This window comes from Squalius cephalus (assembly GCF_949319135.1).
Source record: "Squalius cephalus genome assembly, chromosome: 12".
NCBI lineage: Eukaryota > Metazoa > Chordata > Actinopteri > Cypriniformes > Leuciscidae > Squalius > Squalius cephalus.
The window spans coordinates 33,835,363-33,848,322 of NC_137133.1; the positions used below are offsets into that span (position 1 = coordinate 33,835,363).

Here is a 12,960-nt window from a genome sequence, read left to right on the forward strand (position 1 = left end):
TACAGCATAAGAGGCAGCCAGAGACTGTGAGACTGGTGAGGGATCGTGTCCTTGAGTGAATCCATGCACCGTCTAACTCTGTTACACACACAGATTTCCCCCAGAGAACGTCTGTTCAAGCTCCTCTCATTAAAATTCACCCCACGTCACGCCTGCTCACGCTGGCAGTGCACAGAGACCGTCCGACTGCCCGTCTCTCTCTCTCTCTGTCTGTCACACAGGTACTCAGAGAGAGAGTTTACAGCTCTCATCTCGAACCACACGTACAGGACTAAACGTGCAGAAAAACTCATACAAACAGTGAAGCAAGTGGATCCTGGCATTCTGTGCAACCAATACTATACACACTATAATATACACAGTCCCATCACCAGCAAAGTACATGTTCTAGTGCACTGAAGTGTAAATGCGGCCACAACCACTGAGAGCATCATATTACCCAGAAAGCCTGTATGGGACCTGAAGGAAAACCAAGCATACAGAATTAAAGAAACAAATAGAAAGTTAAAGAGAGAAAAACTTCAGATAGACTTTTTTTTTAATAATATTTATTCTGAAAACAACAAATCATCAGTTGAAATCACATGTGTGTGAATCACGGCTTCATTCCAGAGTTATATCTGTAAAATTAGCTTTTTTTGAAATATATATGAAAGAGTTGTTCGGTGGAAATAGCGAAACACTACGGCTACCGGCACCGTAATGATAATCTCGGCCAAACCAGACAGTTTTCACAGAAGAGCTCTTGACCCGAAGGGCACAGGAAGTGATGTCATGAAGCCACGTGTACTGCAGGTACAATCACATGACGAAGAGGACCATCAACAAACGAGTCCATGAATGAATTTGGCGCGAAAAACAACAGCAATTTTTATAAGAGTAAATAAGATTGAAAACTTCAAAAACACTAAAATCAACAAGTCATTTTTGGCAGGTATTCAAGAATAAAATGAAATGAAGGCATCAATATGATTCACATTCCAGCTTTGCACAAACACACACGACTATTAGAGGCAAACATACCACACATATACACACACACTCCCAGAAAAACACACAGCAGGTCAGACGTGTGTGTGCATATGTTTGTAGTTAAAGAAATGTTTGTTCACAGGAAATATTGACTAAAAACAGTGCCTCTAGAAAAAAAACGATAAAAATAATGGGTAAAACTCTCCAGTAAAAGGAGCACAGTAAGTAATCCGCCTCTTTATCAAAGTACCTGTTTAAAAATCTATAAAACTAAATCATTCTGATCTTAAATATACATAAACGCTGTATCGGAAATCTGAAATCGATTATTTGAAATTACCAAAATATTTCCTCAAATGTACATTGAAAGGCTTCTGAAATGCTGTTTGTCTAATGAAAATAAATTAAAAAAAAGTTAATCAAAAATAAATTACAGTAAATTACAGCTCGACCCTTTAATTTAGTTCCTTTAGAAGGTCGTTTTTACGGCATTCGCAGCAACTGCTTCCTCGAAATCAACATGGCCACACCCACATCTCTCAAACCACGCCCACATACCTCAGCCAGCCAATCATCAACTCATCATGCTTGTCCTTCAATCGTGAATCACATTCTATTGCGTTCCGTTCCATTCCGTTTCCACCTCAGTCCACTCTGTCCCGTTCTCGATAGTCTTTGGGTGCATCAGTTTTTCAAAAGCTTTCAAACTCACAAACTAACAAAATTCAAATGAGAATAACTAGTCAAACTAGCAGGTCTGCAACACAAACCCTTTAAATCTGCATCACAAAAAACAAAAAAGAAGAGTAAAAAACATTGAAAAACAACAAAACATGTTCCTTCTTAAGCAATCCACAGGAAGCCACGTCCCAGCCAAATCCCTGAACTCTCTCTGATTGGCTGAGCATGGGTTCAGAGGTCACTGTCTTTGCGGTGATGTCAGCAGAAAGTGTTTGGATGGTGACGCCACACCTGAAAAAAAAAGATCAAATCAGATATTCAAAGTGAACAAAGCAGCACACCTATAGATGTCCTGTACCGTGTGATACTCACGTGACACTGCTTGCTTCATATTTGGCTTAACCTGGAAGAAAACCCACAAACAAAGACTTATAAAACTGTAAAGCCTAACATATGAAATAACAGTCTTTAAATGGAACAGTTTATTAAACCTTTAGACAAAATAAATAAAATCTTTAAAAAAAAGATTATTTTCCATATTTGGTACATCAGTATACAGTATATATAAGTATACATAATACAGTATATCTCATTTTTACTTGCGTACATAAAATGAAAAAAATATAAATAAAAATGATGTATGGATAATCAAGTAAACCCAAGTTGCTTCAGTCCAGTAAGTGTTCATCATCAAATATTACTAACAATATAAAAGTTATCTTTACGCTTACTTTATACAAGTCTTTTGGCTGTGAAATCTTTACTGATTTTTTACAAAGTATAAATCAGATGACAGAAGGCATGCAGTAGATTTTACAGCAGATTTGATCATTTGGAGGCATATTAAATATGATGCAGTAGGCTTTACAGGGTTAATAAAGAAATATCTAGTGCGAGTCTTTTGCTAAGATATGAAGTGTAATATTCAGATGCACTGGTTATTTCACGGAGAAGCTGTCTGGAGGTCTCTAGTGATCCATTAATTCTCTTATCTGGAATTAGTAAAGCGGCTTCAGCTCAGAACAGTAACTAATTGAGAAGATAATCTATCAGCCTGTTCCCTCAACCCCTGTTTAACCTACATAGTGTTTTTAATTAAACAGACCCACTACACGTTTTACAAAGTGTAGAACAACTGTGCATATAAAACAGCTGGCTTCTGTGTCCCTCATTATTGTATGAATAAATCATGTCTTTAAAAATAAATAGCTGATGCGAGCCTCATCAACAAACTTGGAGCAAATTATATGCATAACCACTACCGTTCAAAAGTTTGGGGTGTGCAAGATTATTATTATTTATTTATTTTATTTAGAGAGAAATTAATACTTTTATTCAGAAATTTAATAAAAAAAAGTGACAGTAAAGACACATTGATTTAATTAAAAGTGACAGTAAAGACATTTATAATGTTACAAAAGATTTCGATTTCAAATAAATGTTTGATTTTCTATTTATCAAAGAATCCTGACATTTTTTTATTACGGTTTCAACAAAAATATTAAGCAGCACCACTGTTTTCAACACTGATTTAAAAAACAAAATCAGCATATTAGAGTGATTTCTGAAGGATCATGTGACACATTTCTTAAATAGTCAACATTGCAATTATGTTTTGGCATAGTAAACAACTGATTTTTGATTATATCAAGGTTAAATTCTCTTTCTAATACCCACCTTGATGTTACAGCTAAATAACTTTTGAGAGCATTATATCCCAGCATATATTATTATTTATAAACTTAGCTTGGGACGTTCCAGTTCAAGTTAACTATTTTGTGGTCTAGAGAAAAGATATTGTAAGTGTGTGTATGTATATATATATATATGATCAAAAATCATTGGGACATTTTACCAGAGGCATGTTTTAAGTGCACTACAACAATTTTGAGCAAATTTTTGCTTAAAGCCTAATTTAACGATTGGTGTCTGAAACTAGCAAAGAAAGGCCATCAGAAGCAGACCAATAAAACAAGAGCGGTGAAGCTGGATGGAAAGATGAATGACTACTATGAAGAAAGAGAAAGAACGAGCACTATAATGAAGGTGTTTCCCAGTACGGGTTCTGCTCATAAAGATTCAGTGTATAGGACCCCTCTGACCCTACAGGAAATTAGTGTAAAAAAACATCCAGCACCCCCCCACACACTCGTAAACAGCCTCCTCATTAATACTAACGAGTAGTTAAGCACTAACGAGCCCCCTCAGACAGCACAGACACACGCCAGACACACACAAACCCCGTCCTGTAAAACATTATGAGCTTTTGTTGTGTGCAAGGAGGATAAATCTCATGAAATCATTGCTGTTCACGTAGCAAGAGCAACTGAAAGGAACCACGGATGTCAGGATTCAGTAGCACAGATGCATTCTGGGTAATGCAGTTCTGATGTGAAGGGAAATACCTCTGTCTTTGCCATTCTGCAGTCTCTCCTCCTCCTCTCCTCCATCCTCTACTAAAGACAACAGAAGATAATAAATAGATATACAGTAAATATTTACACACACATCTGTCTGGATAGATAGATTTATACCTATCTATCTATTTATTCTAATCTATCTATCTATCTATCTATCTATCTATCTATCTATCTATCTATCTATTTATTATCTATATATATATCTATCTATTAATTATCTATGTATTTTGGACTATAAATAATGAATATAATGAAAACTTTAAAAAGTAAAGCTTAAATGAAATTTAGAAATCTGAAATACTGAAATAAAATAAGCTTAAATTGAAGTACTAAAATTACTAAAACTGAAAAAAAAATAAGTTAACGCTAGATATGGCATTATAAATATATTTTACAATTATTTTAAAATCATGTAATAAAAAAATAATGACAAAAGCACCTAAATATTACTAAAACATAAAATCTACTTATTCAAACATTCCCATTATACTACCATGTCCAACAGAAACAAACTTTCTTTCAATTACTTTCCAGTGGTTTTTGCTTGATAATTATTAACATAATCAAACTGAAAAGGATTGTGTCTATTACCAGGTAACATGACATTTTCACACTATTTCTATGTCATAGCTGTGAGATTCAGATTCAGATTGTTTTATTTAGTGCCATGTCAGCATTCAAAGCTATTTTCTTGGCAAAAAATCAATTACAAAAATACAAATATCATATAAATACAATAAAAAACAAACAAACCATAGCTGTGAGAACACAAATTACCCACAATACAACACAACTAGTGGTTAAACAGATCGTAGGACCAGTCCCAACGGTTGAGGTCTCTAGTGACTCTAATGATTCATGGATTAATTGCAAAGTTTAACCATCATAGACTGAAAGTTTATCATTTGCACATGTTTTGTCTTGCAAATTTAAGCATTCAATTTAAACCATTTCTAGCACAAGAGGAGGCCAAATTTTGTGATCTGTTGAACCACTAAACACGACAGATGAGAATTATCTGCATGCACGCTCTCGTACCCGAGTTGAGCTCTTTGACCAGTGAAGACATGGTGTTTGTGATGGAGTCTGCCGCCACCAGGAGATCATTTCGTAGGTTTCTGCGAGGTCCTGTAGATTTTAAACACACAAAATGATGATGTGAAAAAAGTTCTGATTTGACGTCAATGCAGAGTTTAGGTTAAAAAAAAACTTGCTAAAAGCATTGAATTATTACACCATGCAACAGGTAAAGAACCGACATATTTTCAAGTAATTTGCCTGTCCACAACACAACAACAACAGCCAATCAGAACACATTTTGGACTAATGAGATCTCACAGCGGGTGAGTCTACCCAGTTCAGTCCAGCAGAAATCTGATTCATGTCACTAACAAAAAGTCGCTCATAAAAAATGGAAAAAAAACCCAGAATAGTCTGTGTGTTAATTTAATAGTGGTAAATTAAGAAGTTACCCTGAGCAAATGCTTCCTGAACATCTCCACCCACTCCAGCTAAAGAGTCCTGGGGCCCGTGGGTGGGGGTGTGGCCTGTGGGGGCGGAGCCTGATGAAGGGGAGCGAACGGGCATTGGCATAGAACGAGGAGAGGCGTGGCTTGGGGAGGAACCAGAAGCTTGAGCCTGGGAAAGAGATGAATACTACTTATTGAACATGATACACCTGCTATGTTTCTGTTCGTGCTTAGAACTACTGACTGATCAAACTGCATATAAAAGTCTATACAAGTAAAAGCCTATTCACATCAAAACTAAAGCCAAACTCATGAAATGAGAAAGAATGAGTCAAAAATACAGATTTTTGGAAAAGGTAATTCTTAAAATATGTGCTACACACTCCTGATAACGCATGAGAAGACATGTTTTGTGAGAACTTACAACAGACAGTGGAAGTTAGACATCGGGAGGGAAAGAAAAAAGATAAATGAGTCTAAATGAAAATAAAAGATAAACAAATGGAAAAGAACTTTCACATGAACAAGCAAGAGACACACAGTATGTCACAGTACATCACACACACACACACAAGGGCAATGCAGGTTCAATTCCCCATATTTATGTCTTAATATACTGGATAAAATATTTAAAGATGGAAATCACATTAGTTGTAATTTTCAGTTTTTGTAATATTACAAATGAGTGAGCATCAGTGTTATTTTAGTGTTATTTATGTACTATATAGAATTATTTAATATTTTGAATTAGTAAATTGAATTAGCAATTTAGTGATCAGTTTATACTGTAGGTTTCCTATTTTAGTTTTTTGTTTGTAAAATTCCTTTTAAAAACAACAAAGCTAGTTCCTTAAAATGATCAACGCTTTAACACTGAAACATGCATTTTCTGTAACGCTGCTTTGAAACGATATGTATTGTGAATGTATACAGATAAACTGAAATCAACAGCACAACATCAGTCAGTCTAGAGCTGTTCAGTGGTGATGTCCATTTGTAGACCAGCCCAGAATTTCCTGAGCAGTTTTATATAGCAATTTTTGATTTATAGGTAAAATATGGTCTGTGATTAATATATTACTTGAAGAGACTTTCACGTTTGGTTTATTCAACATGAACTTCACCCGGTCAGACCTCAAAAGAGCAGTATGTGATTAATATTGTAGAACAAAATGTGTTAACAGACCTTATTTCACTTACAAATCAAAAACTGCTATTCTTAAAGAAACAAAAGCACAAAAAACAAACAAAAAAACAAACAAAAAACAGGAATTTCTCAAAAATGCTAATTCTCTTCCAGGTTATCAGACTCCAAACTAAACAGCTCTATTTATCTATATATTTATTTGTGTCATGTAGTGTGATTTTAAAAAAATAAAAAATAAAATTGTGGAAATCACACAGTAATTTCTCTCTCATGCATAGTAAAACACACACTCACAGCTTGTCTCTGCTCCTCATCCTGCAAGAACAGAACAGAGACGGAGGAAAAGAACAGAGGGAGTGAAAAACAGAAGAGAGAAAAAGATGACAAAAACAACTTTCAACTCTAATCTGTAAAGAGAAGAAATGAAAAAGTGGGAAACTAGATCAAGTGTGTGAGAAAAGAAAGCAGCTCAGATGCTGAACGCTAAAGAGAGTGACGCCCTCCGGTGGCGGAAATATTACAGTTCACTCCAAAATCGAGTTTTTCCATGTGTTCTGTTGGCCTGTGTGTGGCGGTACCTTCAGTAGTTTCATGAGTCCTTCGAGCTGCACCATGAGCTCTCTCCTGCTCTCCTGTAGAGATGACATCCTCTGCTCCAGCTCATCCTTCCTCTGCCTAACACACACACACAAACACACTTTAGATCAGGAGTCGCAAACCTTCTTGCAATGAAGTGCCATTTTTAGGTTTCCTAGTTAATCACTGTGCCATTGTACACTACAAGTTCGGTTCTCATGGTTCTTTTGGTTCGGACCAAAAAAGAAAATGATACATTTAGTCCTGGTTCTTTTTGGGTGTGTTTACACTCGGCATGTTTGTTTAGATTAAATCAAACTCTGGTGCGATTGCTCTGTTAGTGCGGTTCATTTGAATAAGTGTGAACGCTGCCATCTGAACACCGGTGCACCAAACAAGTGGACCGAGACGCTGAAAAGATGGGACTCGATCCGCTTCCAAACGAACTCTGGTGCGGTTCGACTGAAATATGAACACAACATGGACCAAAGACATGTAAATGAACCAAACACTGGACATAATGTCACAAGATGCGATCCATAAAAAGGACAGAGTGCTCAAGCATGCCTGTTTTTACTCATCATAGTCGCGATGTTGTCCATCACAGTTCAGTACAGGCATCAGAACCGCGTCTCCTCGCAGCAGATCTTAGTTTGTGTGTGTGACGGAGGGATTCCTGTCGCTGTTTTGACTCCTTTACACATTTTATAAGCTCTACACGAGTTCTCAGCAGGTCAAAATACCATCAATATGTAGCTACGCACATACAACGAGCGCATTTATCCCAGAACACAGCATTGTTTTGGATGTTTGGTAAGTTCTGTCATGATATATACGCCATAAAAGCCGACCAATCAGGCTGTGAACATATCCTTATGCCTTAAGGTTCTGTATCTTTAGGTTCCGTGTTAAAATGCCAATGTTAGCGCTAAGCGGACCAGGACTCTTTTTATTTTTTGGTTCGGACCAAACAAACCAAGAGAACCAAACTACAAGTGTGAAAACACCCATAGTCCTAGTTCTCTTAGCGTTCAGTCTCTGAACCAAAATAGTGTTTATGATGTTCATTTTGCAACAGAACTTACCGAACATCCAAAACAATGATGTGTGCTGGGCGGTGAACGTGATTTCACCAAGTATAATATGTTCTTGGATCAACATCCTTGTTGATCCTTGAACAACATTCCAATCAACCAATCAGATTAGAGGAATAAGTTTAAAATTATTATCAAGTTTAGGGTTAGGTGCTTCTACACCATTCTTATTCACCTATCTTTTCCCTCGGATTTTATGTTCTGGCTAAGCTATGGGTAGTAGTTTTAGGGACAGGAATCTTGTTCCAGGATCAATAAAGGTTGTTGATCCAGGAACATATCTTAATATGCAAAATCACTGTGACAGTGCTGGGCTAAATGATGTTATTTGACCAGCTGAGAACTCACGAAGAGCTTATAAAATGTGTAAACGAATCAAAACAGCAGCAGGAATTCCTCTGTTGCACACAAACGAAGATCTGCTGCAAGGAGAGGCGTTTCTGAGGTCTGTACTGAACTATAATGGGCAACATCATGACTATGATGAGAGGAACCAGGGGCCAGTTGCATAAACTTGATTAAACTCTGATTAAAATTAGACCGATCTACCTTTTTATGTAACTCAGAACTCTTAAAGAAAAAAAATTAGATGACTAACTTTTGAGACTAAGCAGTTTATGCAACCGGCCACTGGTATAGTACTTAAGCATTCTGTCCTTTTTGGGTCACATCTTGTGACATCAGTTTTTTGATTCGTTTAGATGTATTTGGCCCACGTTGCATTCATATTTCCGTCGAGCCGCACCAGAGTTCGTTAGGAAGCGGTCACCCTTAAAAAATGATGGGTCTCGGCCCGCTTGTTTGGTGCACCAGGTTTCGGATGGCAGCGTTCACACTAATCGAAATAAACCGCACTAAGAGCAATCGCATCAGTTTTAATCGAACCAAACCTGACAAGTGTGAACACACCCTTAACAAAATGCTTTGGTTTTGATCACGTGTCAGTGGCGATTACCCCTATTGTTCATTGTTAGTTGGTGTTAACCAATGTATTTATCTAATGTTAACAAATGAAACCTTACGTTAAGTGTTAACATACACATTATAAATGTATATTTTGGTTTTGTAAGCTGTTGTGATCATTACAGACAAATTAGCCAAAATAATATATATATATTTTTTAAATATCTTGCAATTTTGCATAGACTGTGTCACCTTAGCTGTCTGAGTTCGGCCAGCAGAGTCGGGTTCTGTTGGACTCTCTCTGGAGTCGGCTGACATGCCTGTTCGTGCTCCGCTCGCAAACGCTGGATCTCCAGCAAAATCTCCCTGAAATCACACATACACACACACACAGTATTATCATTTACACACTCACTCAGATTGAAATCTCAAACCACTGGATTTAACTCGATATGAAAACATCTCCATATGACGTTGTGTGCACCTGTTCTTGTTCTCCAGTTGCATGATGAGTTCTCTCTGCTGTTTGTTGGTGTCATAGCTGAAGTCTGAAGGTCTCTGTGATTCACAAGAGCAACAGGAATAAAGTCATATGACTGTTTTAGTGTGTGCACCTGCTTAGCTATAGTTTGGAGACAAAACTGTCCCTCAAAAGTGAGCTAAATCTGACTCAACCTTTATTTGGGTGTATACTTAAGGCAAGAAAGCATCTAGTGTGTCAGATCAAGACATTTATTTTATAGCGTTTTATATACTATGGAAATAGTTTCAAAGCAGATTTACAATAATGAACAGGAAAGTAACAATAACTGTGAAAACATTATGAAACAAGTTTAATTCAGCTATAAGCAGCACTAATGAAGAAAAAAGTTAATTTTTTCAATGTTGATTCAGTTCAGTTCGACAAGTGTTGATGTTGCAATGAAATTATTCAGCTATAAACAGAAGACAATATTGTCACTCAATTCAGTTCAATTAAATCAGTAATATTGCTGGATATTAAGTATGTCTGTAGTGAGCATAATTTGAAAAGAGAGTAAACGTGTGTGTAACTCACTGCTGTGTGTCCAGGGTCCGTTGACAGACGAGATGCATAACGTGCAATGAGTTTGTGCTCTTCATCCGTTCGGCTTGGACTGTCTAATGCACTACACACACAAAGAAAATGTTATTACAAGACCTTAAATAACCTCAGCTTATACACACATACACATACACACACTCACCGTGGGCTGCTCTGTAGTTTGTTCACATATGCTGCGATCAGTGCATGTTCCTCGTTCATTCGCTGAGCTGCAGCTAGAGTCGGCAGTCTACACACACCCACACACACACACGTTAGTTTCACTATATTAGTGAGGACATCGCATAGACTTCCATTGATTTTATATCAGGTTAATGATATTTTCAAAATAAATATTATATATATATATATATATATATATATATATATATATATATATATATATATATATATATATATATATATATATATATATATATATATTGGCCGATTTATAAGCCTTTTTAACTCTCATAATATTTCACTATTTAAGTGAGGACATTTGGCCCTAACAAGTATAGCTAACCCTGTACACACACACTCATACACACACACACACACACACACACACACACTCACATAGATGGTAAAAAATATTTATGGCCAGTACATTTTATCAAGTCACTGGCAATTGGCAGTTAGTTTTAGACCCTGGAAAGGCCGATAAAAAACGTATGGCCAAAAGCAACTGATAATTGATAAAGTCGATCATTATTCTTATGCTGCCAATAACCAACAGATGGCCAATATTGTACATCTAAATTAGATTTACTTCGTTAAAAAAAGAAAATGAATCACCAAAAACTGAAATGATTACAGGCATCACAACATGACGTATAGTATGAAAGATGGATAAATATTCCTTTTGAAATATGAGTCTAATAGAAATGCTAAAGTTGAATGATAAAAACAGTTCATAACAGTTCTTTAACTGTCAACTTTCATCTGAAAGTTCAAAGGTGAAGAGTGCTTACCTTTTACTGGGGGTGTGGCCTGTAGAAGAGGGCGGGGCTGGTTCATTCATGTTTCCCATTGGACGGGGAGGACTTGAGAGAAAAACAAAACAAAAATATGTGTATCTATACATAATAAAATAATAGATAATATCCAGATATAAATTTCATTTAGATATCAAATATAATATTTCCTATTTTATAATAATATTAAATTATATCTAAAACAATTTGAACAACTTTTTTTAATCATTCTTGCAACTTTCATAGTTTTACATTCATTGAGAGACAAAGAATATTTGTTCTTTTAAAACTAGTTTATCACACTGTAGTGAACTACAAAACATCTAAAAAGTGACAAAAAATGCTATTTGAGAGAAACATGAATGAAAACCCCTACAGTTAATTTCCATTATACATTTTAACCTAAAATTAAAACTAAAGGTTCATGGACATGATATTTGTCAACATGAAAACAATTCACACTTTTTCTCTCTTACACACACACTCAAACGCATGCATTCAGAATAAATCAAACATTACACTGTTCAACTGACCCAAAGACACACACATACACTGGTTAGTCATGCAAAAATAAGAGCCTGAAACAACACAGACAGAACAGAGAGAGAAACAGAGCGAGATCCTGAGGAAAAAACAGGTGGATTGAGAGAAAGACAAAAGACGCCTGAATGAAGACAGAATTATAACTGACCTCACGCCTGTAAGCAGAAATAAAAGCAAACTCCTTCTCGGTCTCTCTCTATGCTCTGTCGAGAGATCGTGTCTGACTCTCATCAGTGTGTCCACAGAGACAATGTGATCATGTGATGTCAGGAACCAATAGAAACATTCCCAACACTTCCAAAATGGCCCCAGACAGAGGATTGTGTGTGTGTGTGTGTGTGTGTGTGTGTGTGATTGTCTTACACTATATTGGACAGGTCGAGGGGTTTCTCGGGGTATTCTGGGTAGACGGGGTGGGACGGCTCTCTGCTCGGCACACAGCCGAAAGATTTACTGATGGCACGGCCTAACTTCTTAGCTGGAGATTTCTGGAACAAACACACACAAATAATAAGAGACCAAAACTGAAACTAATGAGTTTCCACTTGTATCCATCCACTGTGTGTCTTGACTGTTTTTGATGAAATAACAGAACATTTGCATATTAAAAACTGTGCATTTAATATAGACATTTCCATGAATTGCCATGCCTGTGGGACGCCTGGAGAATGGAAAAAGTAATTAAAACATCAAGAGAGTCATAATTTAATTAAGTTACAGATGTAACACACATATATACACTACCGTTCAAAAGTTTAGGGTTAGATTAAAAAATATATATATATTCAGCAATGATGCATTAAACTGATACAAACAGTAAAGACATTTAATATGTTACAAAATATTTTGATTTCAAATAAATTTCTATTCTAACTTTCTAATCATCAAAGAATCCTGAAAAAAAAAAAAAATCAGTTTCCACAAACATATTTATGCTGAAAATTCAGGTTTGACATCACAGGAATAAATGATATTTTAAAATATATTCAAATAGAAAACTGTTATTTTAAACTAATAATATTTCACAATATTACAGTTTTTACTGTATTTTTTATCAAATAAATGCAGCCTCGGTGAGCAGAAGAGACTTTGTTTAAAAATCATACCGTCCCCAA

The 12,960-nt window shown here is 36.1% G+C and overlaps 1 protein-coding gene across 5 annotated transcripts in view; it reads right to left on the minus strand.

Moving 5' to 3' along the window:
- Positions 1-522: 522 nt before the first annotated feature.
- Positions 523-12,960, minus strand: part of dtnba (dystrobrevin, beta a) — a 28,546-nt gene continuing 16,108 nt past the window's right edge. For 2 of the 5 annotated variants that reach the window (XM_079889394.1, XM_079889395.1), the window contains 13 exons: positions 12,209-12,333; positions 11,300-11,371; positions 10,489-10,575; positions 10,320-10,410; positions 9,747-9,820; positions 9,515-9,628; positions 7,268-7,364; positions 6,984-7,004; positions 5,546-5,711; positions 5,112-5,201; positions 4,059-4,109; positions 2,026-2,056; positions 523-1,944 (listed from right to left, as the gene is read on the minus strand). In XM_079889394.1, coding sequence (XP_079745520.1) covers positions 2,052-2,056; positions 4,059-4,109; positions 5,112-5,201; positions 5,546-5,711; positions 6,984-7,004; positions 7,268-7,364; positions 9,515-9,628; positions 9,747-9,820; positions 10,320-10,410; positions 10,489-10,575; positions 11,300-11,371; positions 12,209-12,333 — 993 coding nt within the window. In that variant the 3' untranslated portion in view covers positions 523-1,944; positions 2,026-2,051. The remainder of the gene's footprint in view (positions 1,945-2,025; positions 2,057-4,058; positions 4,110-5,111; positions 5,202-5,545; positions 5,712-6,983; positions 7,005-7,267; positions 7,365-9,514; positions 9,629-9,746; positions 9,821-10,319; positions 10,411-10,488; positions 10,576-11,299; positions 11,372-12,208; positions 12,334-12,960) is intronic. The other 3 variants (XM_079889396.1, XM_079889398.1, XM_079889397.1) reach the window with 3 other exon arrangements.